We start from the raw sequence: 15314 nt of genomic DNA on the forward strand, positions 1-15314 counted from the left end.
TCCCAAAATGAAACATTGCCAACCATCCCATCCATGACTCTCTATTCAGCCTAGAGAATTATTTAGTCCAATGAAAAATTGTATATATGTTGTATCCATCTATCCATTTTCCAAACCGCTTGATCCTCACTAGGGTCGCGGGGGGTGCTGGAGCCTATCCCAGCCGTCTGCGGGCAGTAGGCGGGGGACACCCTGAATCAGTTGCCAGCCAATCACAGGGCATATATGTTGTATATATGTCACATATACATTTTTCATCATATAAGATAAACTTTATTTGTCCCACACTGGGGAAATTTACAGTCTACAGCAGCAATATGTTCTGATTATCTGAATTGGCTGGAATAGCCATTAGTTAAAAAAAAAGATTTTAACTAAAGACTTGACCGGAACTGAAAGTAGAAACCAATATTAATTACTTAATTGACGTGATTCATTCATATTTGAGGTTACAGGCTGGGTTTCAAATTTATTTTATTTGGCACACATTTAAAGTAATGCCTGATTGCTTATTCTTTTACTCGTTAAAATTATGACTGTTACCAATCGTCCAAGTTCATTTGTCCGCCACCAACTTTCTAATTACGTTATTCTGCCGGTGAGCTTGTCATAATTATATGAATCTTATTCCTAAAATCCGAATGACTCATACCTGTAGAGAGGGCGGTAGGGCTAATTTGTTTCAGGAGATAACAACATTAAGAGAGCACAAATAATAGAGAGGGATGATAATTGCGACGATGATGATTGATGAGTGAGTGATGAGTGTTTTAGTCATTAACTCAAGGCTTAAGGGAGCATCAATGAGGTAAAAAGTAAAACGGAATCACGAGACACAAGGCTGATATTGAGGTGAATTGATAAGCTTGAACAGGACTCAAACCGGAAACGGGAAAATGTCGTCTCGCGGCAGCTAAATTAAGGAGTGGGATGAGCCTTTGTTATGATACAATAAGCAAATTAGAGTGGTTCAGATCATTGACAAAGAATCATTCAGCCTCAATTCAATTCAGGAAGAGAAATATGCTCTCTATTTTTTTGTAAGTGTTGTAATGACTGAGCGCACTCAACATTGTGCGTCAACCCAGGCAGCAGAGGTCTTGGTCTACGGGTATTGATTTATTGAAAATGTCATCTTAACACACAACTTACAATGTTGATGGAAAAGTGGTTGGAGTGTCCAAAGCCAAAATTTAAAACAAGTTTTTTGTTCTTTTTTTTTTTTTTAAACACAAAACGAGCACAGAGATAACCCTTAGTTGAGAAAATTTAACTCGTGTCGTTTGTGTTCCTTGTTCAGCGCTGCAATTTGAACATGTAAAGCACAGACCTGAGAGTTTTGCACACGTAACAAACATGTGAGAGTAGAAAAAAAAAATCAACAACGCGACAACTTCTCAGGCTTTTCTACATTTTCGGCTCTTCGCACAGGGTGCAACCAGGTTTCAGGTCAGCCTGTCGCTCCATTTGGATGGTGACCGAGTGAAAGTTGAAAGAGGAGTAACAGGCCTGCGTCATCTCTCGCAGAACGGTCTGCGCATCTACCGACTCATCTGCGGCGAGTAGGGCGGAAACATAAGATAACCTTTATTCATTCCACAGTAGGGATATTTGCAATTGAGAGAGCACAGGATCATATTGAGTACAACCCCCCCCCCCCCAAAAAAAAAGAAATTTGCTACTCACCTATGGCCACATGCGCAGACAGCACAGCCTGATTGACTGTGAGGGCCCAGATGTGAAGGTTATGGACCGCTGTGACCCCTTTCACTGCCAGCAGGCCTTCTCGGACCTCGCCGTACCTCACCCCTGCTGGGACACCTGAGATACGGATTTTATTGGAACGCATGCAAAGCTGCAGCAACAACAGTCTGTGCAAATACATTGAATTCATTTAAGATGAGCGCCTCACCTTCCATCAAGACAATCAGAATATCTCTCATGATGGTGAAGGCGGTGCACAAAACTAAGACGGAGAAGAGGAACGTGCAGATGGGATCCGCCATCTTGTATTCTGGCTGAAATGTAATCAAAACACAGTTGTTGTTCAACCAAATCGATGTTTCCCATCAATTTTGGAAGACATCGTAGTACACTGCGGAATTTGCAATGGCATTTCATATGTAGCTATTCAAGTGGACGGGGACTGTGAACGGTGAAAAATCACGAGTCACTGACGCCCCTCAGAAAAGTTTTATTTGCTTTACGATACCACAAATCTGAAGCAAAGTGCTACTTTTGTGTCCGTGGAACTCGTCAACTGATTCCAGCAAAGTTCCTTGCCACCCAGATGGTCCCAAGGCCCTACTTTTGTCCAAACGCAGCTTCCCAGATCATGGCTACATAGCGCAACTTGTTGCCCTTGTGAAACACGCGCACACGTTTACATTCGGTACACTTTAGATGAGAAGGAGGGATGCGCGTGTACTTTCTTGTGCACTGCTCCTCACCTTGAAGAAGATGATGATGGCGCTGACAAGCACGCTGATGCTCTGGAGGAGATCTCCCACCACGTGCACAAAGGCTGCGCGCACGCTGGTGTTGGCCTGATGCACTCGCCCCCCTGCAAGTATTGACCATTTAATTCCATTACAGGCGACCAATTTTTTTTTTTTTTAGTCGATTACAGTGGGTGCTAAGCATTTGTATTAGTATATTGTGAATAAACATACCCTGATCGTCTCGGTTTTGCTCTACGTCGGCAAGATTGTCGACGAAATGGGCATGATTGGAAATCTGGGCGTCTCCTTTTCCTCTCCCTTTCTCGTGACTGTGGCCATGTGAGGAGAGCCCTCCGTGGCTGTGCCCATGGCCGGACTGATGAAGGGTGAGGGCCATACTAGTCAAAAAGCGTGTTTGAAATACAGCAGACGTCGTTGAGTAAATATCACGTTCAAATGTTTGTAGATGAAATCGTTTGTGCTCTGTGCTCACATAACATTGGCCAAAACAGCACAGCCGGAGGTGACGAGCATGACTGTGCTCTGGATGGTGTAATCGTCACTGATGAGACGCACCACAGCCATGTAAACCAACACTCCTGTTACCAGCCAGATGGTGAACACCGACAGCAATGCGCCGAGGATTTCTGCAAGGATGAGGAAATAAACAGAGAGTGGTCGGAATAGACCGATAAGTTAGAAAAGAGGATTCAAGTTATTTGAAAAAGGTTTTCAGTTTCATTCAAAAAAAAGACATCCGAGTCATTTTTGAGTGAAAGAACATCGCTCCAGCTCATCCGTGATCCTGAAGCGGATGAGCCGTAGAAAGTGGATTGATATTCAATTTCAATTCAAAGCAAATTAAAAATTTCTAGCGCTTTACCCGCCCGATGCCAGCCAAAGCTGAGTTTGTGCGTCGCCGGTCTGGAGGAGAGCCAAAGGGACAACAGGCTGATGATGAAGCTGGTGAAGTCCACCAACAGGTGAGCAGCATCGGTCATCACTGCAAGGCTTCCTGCAAAATAGCCCCCTGAGAAGAGAAGGGAAGACAGAAAAACACATTTCGTGAAAAATTTGTGATGAATAATCAAATTGTATTTTTAAAAATATCAGGACTCACCAAGGATTTCGCCAATCATGAAAATCAGGCAGATGACAGACACCACATACAACCTCTTCCTGGCGACTTTCTTTTCTCGCGCCCGGTCTTCCTGCGCGTGACTGTTGTCATGGCAATGTTGGACACCAGCTTTGACATCGTGATTCAGCGCTTCGAAGCTGCAAGCAATGTGGAGAAATGGAATTAAAACAATGTCCGTCAATACGTAGACCTATGCGTGAAAGCTGAATAGCCAGGTTTGTGTCAAAAAGTAATATGATCACTGTCACAAAAAAATGAGTTACACTCAAAAAAATATTTTTATTAATCATCACCGGGCGGCGGTCGCTCATCTCTAAGACCGCACTATGTTTTTGGCTGGGATGCTTACCCATTAAGAAAAATAACTAGAAAACGTGCCAAAATAATGAGGTGAAACTGCAATTGAAAATCCGCGATAGCGTGAATCCTCAATAACCGAACCGCAAAGTAGCGAGGGAACACTATAGTGCATCCAATCCGTACAGTATGTGAAACTGTAGATTTGCTCAAAGCATTATCAGGCCAAATCTCACTGTCTTCCTTCCACTGTGCAGGAAATAAAAATGTTGCTTACATTAGGACCACTGTTGTCATTTTTGGTAGCCTCTTTTTTGGGAAAGATTGTTGCTGGAGGGGTCGCAAACAAGAGCGAAAAGACAGAGCGTGGCTCGTGCCTGCTACCTTGCTTGGTTACAGCTCACTGAAAATTAAAATTCAACTTTCAAAATAAGAGTATTCTACTGCGTATACTGAATTTTACGTTTTATTTTGACTTGGTGGTCTGTGTAAGGGCCCGTCAGAGACTGTGGGCGTGGGGGATGTACATACTTTGTAGTGAACGAGAAAGTGTGGTTGGAAAAAAAGAAAAGATGTTTCATTCTATTCAAGTGTGCTTTTACTGCGTGTACTGTACAATATTACAGTGCTACGTTTCTCGTTTGGTACAACAGGGCAAGGAGCGCCGAATAACCCCCCCCCCCCCCTTCGCCCTCACTTCACACGTTCCCATGGTTGACCGAGTGAAAACGTCCCGTTTTTGCACACTGCTAATCCCATCAGGGTCTAGTCCCGTGTGGGGAAAAAAATGAACTAAACAAAACGTGGAGGAGGAAAAAGAACCTCACCCGTTTAATAACACAGCACCAAAAAATATCATTTACTTTTGCGGCAAGGTTACATTGAATATGATTAACGCACCAACTGAATTTTCTCAGAATATGTCAGCAGTTTAAAAAAATTAACGTCTTACCTTCCCGAGTTACCGTAGCTGCTTTTAACATCAGAGACAAGTCGAAACCTCTCGGGATCCATAGATTTAAACATGACTAGCAAGGTGAACGTCACAGCTGAAGGGAATCCCTCACAATTCAAGGAGACGGGGGGAAAAAACACACTCGAAAACTAGCAAATTTGAAGAATAAATAAATAGTGTCCAAAAGGGTCTGCTTAAAAGTAATTAAAAATGTTGGAAGCTAATTGAGTGGATCTTCTCGGAGCATTGTTGTCCTTACTTGGTTTGAAGTTGATTGAACGTCAGTCAGTGCCGTGCAGCCAGTGTGCAAACGTCTTTAATACTCGATGCATCCGACAGCCTTGTGACCTAGGCACCGTGTGCAAAAAAAGAAAAAAAAACAACGACGAAACAGAATTTACAACGGTATACTCATAGCTACAATGTTAAACAAAAAAACACTCAGGACGTATCCTCTTAATTCTTACTATGCCAGCTTTCTGTTTGCAGCTATTGATAATACTGACCTTTTGTCACCGATCTGTCTCAATTGTGACTACGAAAACAAGTTGTTCTGTGGTTAGAGATGAGTCCTCTCATAATAAGATTTAAAAAGTATTCCCCCATGGAATGTATCGTGATAATGACAACACTGGACGACACGATTTTTGTTAGTTAGGTTTGGCAGCTGGTTTTAACCATTTTTTGGCAACTATATTAGTAACTACATACAACCTGCATCTCTGACAGTGTGGAATAAGTAAATTTACTTTTTTGCCATTTAGAAAAGTACACTACCTAAACATGCCACTGGATGGTGATCACCCCTAAATTCTTCAATCCAATCCATCCATCCATCCATTTTCCGAACTGCTTGATCCTCACTAGGGTCGCGGGGGTGCTGGAGCCTATCCCAGCTGTCTGAATCGGTTGCCAGCCAATCGCAGGGCACACAGAGACGAACAACCATCCACGCTCACATTCACACCTAGGGGCAATTTAGAGCGTTCAATCAGGCTGCCATGCATGTTTTTGGAATGTGGGAGGAAACCGGAGAACCCGCAGAAAACCCACGCAGGCCCGGGGAGAACATGCAAACTCCACACAGGGAGGCCGGAGCTGGAATCGAACCCGGTACCTCTGCACTGTGAAATCTCCAGTTGTATTTTTCAACTTATTTTTACAAATTTTGGCTATGTTCATCTCACACTTTCACCCCCTAAAGTTGAGATTTTCCATTGAACTTAATATTCATTGATTTTAATAGGTGGTATTCGATTAGTCATGCGCATTCGACATGTTACCACTTTTTTTTAAATAAATTGACTGAAAACATTCAATGTACTGTATATGTAATTGTAAGCTTATGTCATATTATTAATTATATATATACGTCTTCTGTGTTAGCATCATATTATTTCATGTTATTTCATGTTGAAATTCCCTAAATTACAATTTCATAATTAGTTTGACATCTTTTTATATTGATAGCTTCTGATTGGCTGTTGAAATAAGGGAAACCAGGAAGTAAGTCGTTGCCGAGCGAGAGTGTTTTTCGATATTACCGCGGTGCAGACGTCTTTCAAAAAAGCTGCGTTCAAACGAAATCCATCTCTCCTTTTGCCGTTTCTTAAATTAGAGCCATCCATTCATAAACAACGAACCCCTCAACTTACACAATTAGCAAAATATGTGAGCTCGCTGACAGGTTGGACGATGGCAGGGTGTACATTTGGCCTCTTATAATAACACCTCAGAGTTTCATTGTTCGACTCCGATCTGTTTTGGAAAACGTGATATCCCCAAAAGTTTGCCCAGTCGTGCATCAAGGAGTGCTGAAATCCATCCATCCATCCATCTTCTACCGCTTATCCGGGGCTGGGTCGCGGGGGCAGCAGCTTTAGCGAGGAAGCCCAGACTTCCCTCTCCCTAGCTACTTCTTCCAGCTCTCCCCGGGGGATCCCAAGGCGTTCCCAGGCCAGCTGGGTGACATAGTCTCTCCAGCGTGTCCCGAGTCGTCCTCGGGGTCTCCTCCCGGTGGGACATGCCCGGAACACCTCACCAGGGAGGCGTTCAGGAGGCATCCGAATCAGATGCCCAAGCCACCTCATCTGGCTCCTCTTGATGTGGAGGAGAAGCGGCTCGACTCTGAGCCCCTCCCAGATGACCGAGCTTCTCACCTTATCTCTAAGGGAGAGCCCGGACACCCTGCGGGAAAAACTCATTTCGGCCGCTTGTATCCGGGATCTCGTTCTTTCGGTCACGACCCATAGCTCGTGATCATAGATGAGGGTTGGAACGTAGATCGACCGGTAAATTGAGAGCTTCACCCTTTGGCTCAGCTCCTTCTTTACCACGACAGACCGATACAACGTCCGCGTGCTGAAATGACATTCGTTTTTTTTTAAATGCTCAAAAAGAAACCAAAAATTACAAGTGACTAAAATAGCCTCCGTCAGGCTATTTTAGTCGATTCAATGGAATCTTAAAAGTCGTCCTGTTTTGCCAAACAGTTGTGCGAGTGAATAGACGGTGCAGTGGGTTGCCAGGGTATACAGAGAAGCAGCAAAATGGCGGGACACGTGGTTTAGTCACACATGACTGTTCGCACTGTTTATGAATTGAAATGCTGCTTTATAAATGTAAAGTCTCACACTGTTTGGTAGGCACGTAAAAAAAAAATGTACGTCACACCACAGTATCCTTTAGTTATGATATTGGTTGTCCTGGTAGTGTCCCCTCTCCTCATGCTAATTACCATTTACAAGAAACTCCACGTATTAAGCCCTAAAAAAGAAAAAAAGGGATACCGGTAAATAAGTATAGGTCAGGCTTTTGCACAATTCACTGACGTAAGGGTGACTCCGTCACATTCACGCTCCAATGATGCTAGTTTGCTTTGCCAAGATGGGTGGTGGTGATGTTTGAGGGACGAGCGACAGGAAAGAGGAGGGCGGAGGAAGGCGAGAAAGTGCCCCTTAAGTGCCAAGGAACTCATAACAGGAACCAGACGAGGCTTCACGGCCAAATACTCCTGACCTGGAGAAGTGAGCCGCTGTCTTCAACCTAGCATGATGGAAGTGGTACTAATCAGACTGCGGGACTTCACCTGCAAGGCCGCCACCTTTGACGCGTGCACGCCCGCTGGAGTGTGCAGGGATCCTCGAAGCAGGCTCGACTGCCCCAGGAATGGAGTTGCAGCTGGAGAGGAAAACAAGCTGGACATTGAAAGCGCACTAGCCTGGCTACGAAGGGAACTGGTAAGACTGGGAAATGTTTATCGTTCAAATCAACATTTGCTGAATTGCTGTTAGAACTTCATGACATGCTGTTTAATCGTGATAAAACTTCCAGTGAGTCGAAATGGAAACACATTCATCCCGGTGAATGCAAATGGAAGGATAGTTACTCTGTCAAGCCCCTTTGTGTCACTGAGTTCACGGTCAAACTCCAGTAAATCCTCGGGAGTGAAGTTCAAGGTCTTTATCTCCTCACAAAATGACCACTTGGGTGCTTTTTGTGTTGGGGGGGGGGGGGGGGGGCTCGGGGGGAAGCCTTAGTTAGCCCGTTTGTTCCTAAGATACATCTGAGTCACGTCGTTAAAATGTCAGCTCCCCCTCTGTGACCGTTAGACATTCCTCCAGTCTAATAGGCTGTGTGTGTTTGTGTCCACAAGTCCTAAATCCACAAGTGTGTCTGTTTGCACCTAAAAGTGTGAGCGAGTGTGAGGTTCATTGACCGGCTCCCACAGTTAGCTTGTCATGGTAACCGAGTGGCCCGCATGATGTCACAGAAGCATACTCACTCATTCCAACAATTCTACCTCCCTCCAAACTGACCCACGATGTACTGACCAACTTACTCAACAACCTATGCAAATACCCCCATAAAGTAAAGCTCATACCAAAACTAATAAAAAGCAAACATACAGGAAGCATTTTGCAAAACAAATAAAAAAACTAATTAAAAACGACCAAATCCACTCGAAAAATGAATTACATGTAACCAAATTAAAAACAAAAGACAAAACCAAATCAAAACTACCGTATTTTCCGTACTATAAGGCGCACCTAAAAGCATTCAATTTTCTCAAAAGATGACAGTATGCCTTATAATGTGTGTATAATATGTGCCTCATATATGGATCAATATTCTGATTTCTTGAATGTAGTATTTGAAATGTTCTGTGAAGCGCTTTGTTTCAACTGCAGCAGTTGTGAAAGCCCTTCATAATTAAAGCTGTATTGCATTGTATTCCCTTTAGCGTAGCTCCATCTAGTGGATGCATAGCCCCACCGCAGTCGCTATTGTAGTTTCTATTCTATTTTATGTGCCTTATATTGCAGTGCGCCCTATATTTGGAAACAGTTTTAAAATAGGCCATTCATTGAAGTTGCACCTTATACTCCGAAGCGCCTTATAGTGCGGAAAATATGGTAACTATCGTGAAAAATCCCAAATGATCATAAATCCCTAACTTCTTAGACTCAAACTTCCTATTTCCTATCCAGTTAAAGTATGTGCATTACACTGTGTTGAAAATGCTTCGTTGGTGATCATGAACTCCGATTGTGAGTCAACGACAGGCTGAGCAATGCCCTCAAAAGTTCAAGTAGACCCACCGGAAAGTAAAAAGTCCAGCTCAGCGTGTGAATAGAAGCCCGGCAGTGTGTTGGCGTCACCAACTTAGTGAAAGGACAATTTGCGTTTATTGTCTCGTAGCTCAAATTGCAAACAAAAGGTAGCATTTTCAAGCAGAGCCCAGTCTTCGAGCTGCAGCTGTCATGAGCAGAGAAAAGAAAAGCCGATCAGCGCAGTGGGTGGTTTTTTTTTTTTTGTTTGTGTGGGACATTCCTTGCTTTTAATTCCGAATATCTCATTTGACGAAAGCAGCAATCAGACAGCCACTTGTAAAAAAAAAAAAGAAAAGGCAGAAGAGGAAGTTCAGAAAGAAGAATTTGCATTTGAGAGAAGGTAATGCCCAATTAAAGTGGAAGCGGTTTCACTTTGAATGGGCCTACTCAGCTGGATGAGTATGAATAGAAGAAACTCAATTTGTCAACTCAGGCCTTGAGCACATTTTTTTTCCCCCTCGACTATTCGCAGATTTTTGCTATTCGAAGGCTGGCCCAGATTCAGTCGCTGCGAATATCAGGGTTCCACTGCACCGTTTTGTGTAATATCACCATTCACCACTAGATGGCAGATATGGCTAAATTTGCTCTAATCAACAGCGCGAGTATGCCCAATAATGTTTGGTGAATTTGAAATGACATGCAAGATGAATATAGTAGCTCAGTCATACAAACTTGAAAAATAAAAAAAACACCAAATATGTTCTGAGACTTAATGTTGGTCAGATGTTTTGTGCTGTCCTTGAAGGGGAATATTGATGCACAAAAAGCCTTTGACACTGGGGGGAGAAAAAACCAGCATGCTTATTATTTTTTTTCAATTGTTCCAAGGCTGGATTTTTAGCCACGCATTTAGAAATGAATTGTTAAAGATGAAGCACCTATTTTACATGTTTTACACATAAGCATATATTTTGCCCATATAAGGTCATTTTTGTTATATATCTTTTTCGGAAGTGTGTGGTTGTGTGTGGCCGACTAAAGGTTTTAAAAAAAAACATTAAAAAAAAAAAAGTTGTCTATGCATTTGCCTATTAAGCTAAAAGGTTATGCGTGCCGTGTACAGATGGAGATGCGATCCCAAGATCAAGTGCTAATCCGGCAGTTGATGGAGCTTCATTCCGGCATCCAAGAGCTCAAGCAGGAGCTGTCGGAGGAGGAGAGGGAGGATGCGAAGGAGGAGGAGTTAGACGAGGAAGGCAGCTCCTGGTATTCGGAGAGCGAACAGGGAAGCGTCTACTCCAGCTCGGGGGAGGAGCTCTCACCCTTTCCCTTCTCAAAGAAACCTGGGTGTCTTCACTCCACTTCCTTGGCCGGCAAATCTTTCAGCAGGAGAAGCTCTCTGCCTTGAAAAAGTCTCATAGAACGTGTCCCGTCCGTCTCTCTTATAACGCCTTGCGAAAATTGCACGGCTTGACGGTGTAAAATGGAAATGAGCACGACATGAAGGATCAGGGGCAACATGTCTCCCACCCATGAAACTGTGACTCGTTTTGACTCGTAATTATTTTGCATTGACCAAAAGGCAAGCGCTGTCGCCTTTGTGTAATTTCGTGTTTGTGCGACAAATATACTTTTACGACAGTATATGCTAATAGCATCCATTTTTCTTTGGGTACACGTTCTGAAACATCCACGAGTTTCTATCCCCAATGTGCGGGCTTGAGATTTGAGACACAGAAAAGAGGCTCTCAGAAACGTTGGCAGGCACGGAATGGTACAAAATGTCGAAATAAGAAGAACAAATATATAATCGATTCATGAGTCTTGATACTTTTCGTCTGTGTAGTTCTAAATTTTGACAGCAGCAGAATTTTCAGGACTGATTTGCCAAGTGTGCTATTGTCCATCGCTGGATGAAGGTTAGTCCTGAAAGCTCACTGACCTTTCGCGATTTTAACGGCATGCGGAATGGAGGCAACGTGCTCGTACAACACCACAATTAAAGCAATTGTGACAGCACCGAAGTGTGTCAGGTCTTTGTTCAGATTGACATTTTTAAAGCTTACGCCCAGTTGGCTTGATGAGAAAAAAAAAGCATGGGAATGTTAGAAAAAACATTCACATTACAGTACTTAATACTTACTCACCTAATCGCTGTTTTGGGCTTGGGCCAGAACACTATCTCACTTCAAAGTAGTGCTTTGACGCAATCTTGTGGCACATCAATGGCGGTTCCAATAACTGTACTGCTGATTCATGACTAAGGGCTCTCTTTCCACGCTTTGTATTTGCAAATCAAATACATTTCTAAAAGAATGACACATGGATATATTTAATAACCATCATCAAGTTTCTAGATTTATTTCCAACATCAACTATAAGATAGAAAAAGAGCTAGAGCGATTCTTTTGTTTGTCCTATGACCAAAAGTTTCTCTTCTCATTACCTTGGGGGGGGGGCACATTTTGGTATCAGTGCAAAACATCATGCAGCAAAAAAATAAAAAATCTAAGCATTTCTTTTGTTTTTCTTACCCTGCTTACTTGATATGCAATCGCCATCAATTTCGCTCACCTTTCTTTTAACAGAATGAATGAGCCCTTACATCCAGTACATGATTTAAATTTCAATCTCACAAAGCTTCAGAATTGTGCACTTGTCGTCGACGACGACCTTTTCCACTTGGGTCCTCCGAGATTTACTGCTGATCGTCACTTGCGTCCTCCGGGCCTCCAAAACTCTCCCTTCTCAGTCTTTGGATCTCGGTGTTGAGTCCCAGCAGTGTTTGAGCCAGCTGGAGGTCCTGTGAACGCATCTCCAACTGTGTGAGAGCAAAGCAAAATCGATAAAGACATTGTGGCAACATTTTTTAAAAATCCAAGAGTGTTTGTTAAGCACAGTTCAGTTGTATTTAACTTTTAAATCCAATACAGGTATATACCGTTTGGCTTTTAGAGCTTTGTTTCATTTTGTTCATATTTTTAAATTTTGCATTTGCAATACATGTTACACAAAATGACCATTTATGTAATGTGGCACTGCAGTACAATGCCAGTGTGATAAAGTGCAATTGCACATCCACGACAGTAGGTGGCAATGGTGTTTGCATTTCATTTCTTTCTTTGAATTCCAGGAAAATGGATGCACTTCAAATCTTTGCTTTTACAGAATAATAAACAAGAGTTATGATGTTATTCTTTCTTGTAAATTGATGTATATTTCTTCGCATTTTCTTTAACGTTATGAGGAGGTGTACTTTGATTTAAAAGACAAATCATAAGATTTCTTGCTGCGGCGGAGAGTTGGGTGGCGCAAAATGTTTTCTCCTCCCTCAGGGGGCGTAACAGAAAGGAATGGAGAAGCGCTGCTTTAATTGAAAACAAATAAGTTAGCGTACAGCAGTGGTTCTCAATTATTTTCTGTCATGCCCCCCCAAGGAAGAGGAAAACATCTCGCCCCCCCATGACTAGAAATAGTATCATTTGTCTATAAAATTGTTATAAGTACACCTTTGCATAACACTGTATCCTTATTAACGTATAAGAGAATCAACGAAGAAAGAAATATGGACCAACTTTATGGGCCAACTTACAACAAAGAATAGCTTTAGTAACTGGAAGAGAGAAGAAAGTGCATCTGAAATTCAAAAATAACATTAAATCCTTAATTTAACAATAAATATTTTTTGACTGACCATGTCAAACCATACGATACTGAAAAATAAAATGACATAAAATCAATAACTAATGATGCATTCAAACTAATCACCAACATTATCTAAGGAGCACAATATTTTTAAAAAACTTTAATCAGCAAAACGAAAATATATAAAAGAATTTGTGCTTTTTTTTTTTTTTTTTTAATCAAAGATGATGTCTGGATTAATGGCTACAATGAGCACGTTTTGCAATGCACAGCTTTTCGAAGCGAGGTTTGAAGCAGGACACAGCAACTCTCGGCTCCTGCTCAATGTGTAGCCGGGACCTGTATTAGTTTACTGAAGTAGCAGTCACAAAGCGGCACGATTGTTGGCAATATTACAGGGGATTACAATATTAAATATCTACTTTTAGGAATCAATAATTGCTTCCTATTTGATTTTGGACAAGATGGCGGTAAGTGGTGAGCTAGGATTTTTTTTTTTTTTTGAGGTGGTACAGGAGGTAAAAAGTTTTGAGAATCATTGACATAGTGGACAGAAAGTGATTCGAGACATACCAGTTCCGACCTCAGCCAAGTGATGGCTCCGTCTATCTGGGCCCTCCTCAGCTCCTCATTGGCTTCCTGACTCCTGCTGATGCTGAGCTGCCTCGCACGGGCCCTGTCATTCTCCCGCGTATCTTCTCGAGATCCTGCGCCCGTCCTGAAGGCATCAATCAGTTTATTCTTGATATTCTCCAGGACCATGGTGGACAAGGTGTCCTCGCTGTGGCTGTCACGGTCCATGCCGGGTGCTGGGGAGACTCGCGCGGGGTACCGAGCCTCATGTGTTGACTTGCCGCAGTTTTCCGGCGGCCTGTAAAAACTTTTGTCCGGAGTTCCTCGTCTTCTCTCCGGCGGATGTGCCTCGTCTTCTCTTCCTTCAACGCTCGATCTGCCCGCCTTGTGTGGCGCTGCCTTGTTTTGTTACTATGGAGAAACACCCCCTCCTCCCTTGTGTAGCCCTAATAAGAATGGTAGAAGATCTTAGACAAAGACTATTGTTGCTTCCAATAAGAATTGAAAAGACCCCCCTCCCTTTTTCCCAACCCCACTTTTTTGGGAGTGGGGGGGGGGGGGGGGCTTTTTGGTTCTCATTCAAAGCCGTCCCCCATACAACTCAACTGTGAGAAATGTGTTAGGAAGGGGTTCTCTTTTGGTCGGTCTGATGTACAGCGCGCACACCAAATCCATCAAAGCCCCCCCAGGGACGTCGCGTCCGCTTTGCTTGCCTAAATAAGACCTGCTTGTCAAGCTTAGGAGGCAGACAGGTCGGGCGAGGAGCAAGACACTGCTTCAGTGTTAGCCCATTTCCCAGCACAAAAGGCCATCCTGCAGTGAAATACAACCAGGCCTTTTGTGTCCAAGTTAAATCCAATCCCTGTAGGCTACGTGGGATGGTTTTTTGGCAGCTGTGAGCAGTTTTTCCCTCTTGACTTTTTGGATAGATATGAGACAGGGGTCCAACTTAGAGGCCTGACTCTTCGCAGAGAGAAGACGGCACATTCGGCCAGCGCTCCAAGTGGATGGGCCTTTTCTTGGCAGTCATTGCTCACTTTGTTGCTTTCAGTGACGAGTCATGTGAAAGAACGTGTGTGTGTGTGTGTGTGTGTGTGTGTGTGTGTGTGTGTGTGTGTGTGTGTGTGTGTGTGTGTGTGTGTGTGTGTGGCCGTGCGAGAGAAAGACATAAAGTAGTGGCAAACTATCCAAATGCAGACTAAAACACTTTCTCATGTATCCCCTAAAGCAAGGCCCAGATCATTTTATGTGGCCCGCGAAAGCAAATCATGTGTGTCAACTTGCTAAAAATCTCTACCGAAATGTCAAATTGTCAAGTGTAATAAATAGCGTTAAGATTTTGCAATAATTTTGTTACCATGTTTTACGCTCACTTGAACAATAATTGAACAAACTGTTCTAATTGAGTTGACTGATTTCAAAACGAGCAATCTATCCGAGGGGAGACAACCCCAAATTGGCCCGCGACTAAAATGAGTTTGACGCCCCTGCCCTAAAGGATTTGAAAAGGGATGGAAAAGTTCCGCTATATTTCTGATAGCTCTACTGAAACCATCATGTTCACAATCATGTTTCTCGTCTACCATAGAAACATGCAACAACCAACAGAGAAAGTTTCCAGATTTCTTGAAGCTTTGAAGACTGTAAAAGCAAGTAAAGGTTGTAAACTTTTTTAATTCAGCGGTTACATAATAGCAGGGGCCCCC

At 43.0% G+C, this 15314-nt stretch overlaps 3 protein-coding genes across 3 annotated transcripts; 1 reads left to right on the top strand and 2 right to left on the bottom strand.

The window, feature by feature from the left end:
* Positions 1–1106: 1106 nt before the first annotated feature.
* Positions 1107–5122, bottom strand: slc30a8 (solute carrier family 30 member 8). Its single transcript, XM_086136786.1, has 9 exons — positions 4832–5122; positions 3562–3719; positions 3325–3471; positions 2935–3088; positions 2673–2839; positions 2451–2563; positions 1913–2018; positions 1687–1821; positions 1107–1553 (listed from the first exon to the last, which is right to left on the bottom strand). Exons 1-9 carry the CDS (start codon positions 4903–4905, stop codon positions 1408–1410), a joined length of 1200 nt encoding a protein of 399 aa, XP_085992912.1. The 5' UTR covers positions 4906–5122; the 3' UTR covers positions 1107–1407.
* A 2711-nt stretch (positions 5123–7833) lies between these two features.
* LOC147190888 (uncharacterized) lies at positions 7834–11431 on the top strand. The gene is made up of 2 exons (XM_086137120.1): positions 7834–8073; positions 10514–11431. The coding sequence occupies exons 1-2, from the start codon at positions 7885–7887 to the stop codon at positions 10796–10798; spliced, it is 474 nt and encodes a 157-aa protein (XP_085993246.1). The 5' UTR covers positions 7834–7884; the 3' UTR covers positions 10799–11431.
* A 124-nt stretch (positions 11432–11555) lies between these two features.
* Positions 11556–15115, bottom strand: LOC147190889 (alanine and arginine rich domain containing protein). Its single transcript, XM_086136392.1, has 2 exons — positions 13609–15115; positions 11556–12211 (listed from the first exon to the last, which is right to left on the bottom strand). The coding sequence occupies exons 1-2, from the start codon at positions 13834–13836 to the stop codon at positions 12089–12091; spliced, it is 351 nt and encodes a 116-aa protein (XP_085992518.1). The 5' UTR covers positions 13837–15115; the 3' UTR covers positions 11556–12088.
* Positions 15116–15314: the final 199 nt, after the last annotated feature.

This window comes from Hippocampus guttulatus, chromosome 18 (genome assembly GCF_054856545.1).
Source record: "Hippocampus guttulatus isolate MCC_2025c chromosome 18, RoL_Hgut_1.0, whole genome shotgun sequence".
Lineage (NCBI taxonomy): Eukaryota > Metazoa > Chordata > Actinopteri > Syngnathiformes > Syngnathidae > Hippocampus > Hippocampus guttulatus.

What these genes read in the sequence shown, in the direction of transcription:
- slc30a8 (XM_086136786.1), bottom strand. Translation starts at nt 4,905, where the DNA reads ATGTTTAAATCTATGGATCCCGAGAGGTTTCGACTTGTCTCTGATGTT. An exon ending in GCAAAACCGAGACGATCAGG is followed by an intron (nt 2,564 to 2,672) that starts GTATGTTTATTC and finishes CAATACTTGCAG; the next exon opens with GGGGGCGAGTGCATCAGGCC. An exon ending in TCTGATTGTCTTGATGGAAG is followed by an intron (nt 1,822 to 1,912) that starts GTGAGGCGCTCA and finishes TCCGTATCTCAG; the next exon opens with GTGTCCCAGCAGGGGTGAGG.
- LOC147190888 (XM_086137120.1), top strand. Translation starts at nt 7,885, where the DNA reads ATGATGGAAGTGGTACTAATCAGACTGCGGGACTTCACCTGCAAGGCC. An exon ending in CCTGGCTACGAAGGGAACTG is followed by an intron (nt 8,074 to 10,513) that starts GTAAGACTGGGA and finishes TGCCGTGTACAG; the next exon opens with ATGGAGATGCGATCCCAAGA.
- LOC147190889 (XM_086136392.1), bottom strand. Translation starts at nt 13,836, where the DNA reads ATGGACCGTGACAGCCACAGCGAGGACACCTTGTCCACCATGGTCCTG. An exon ending in CTTGGCTGAGGTCGGAACTG is followed by an intron (nt 12,212 to 13,608) that starts GTATGTCTCGAA and finishes GCTCTCACACAG; the next exon opens with TTGGAGATGCGTTCACAGGA.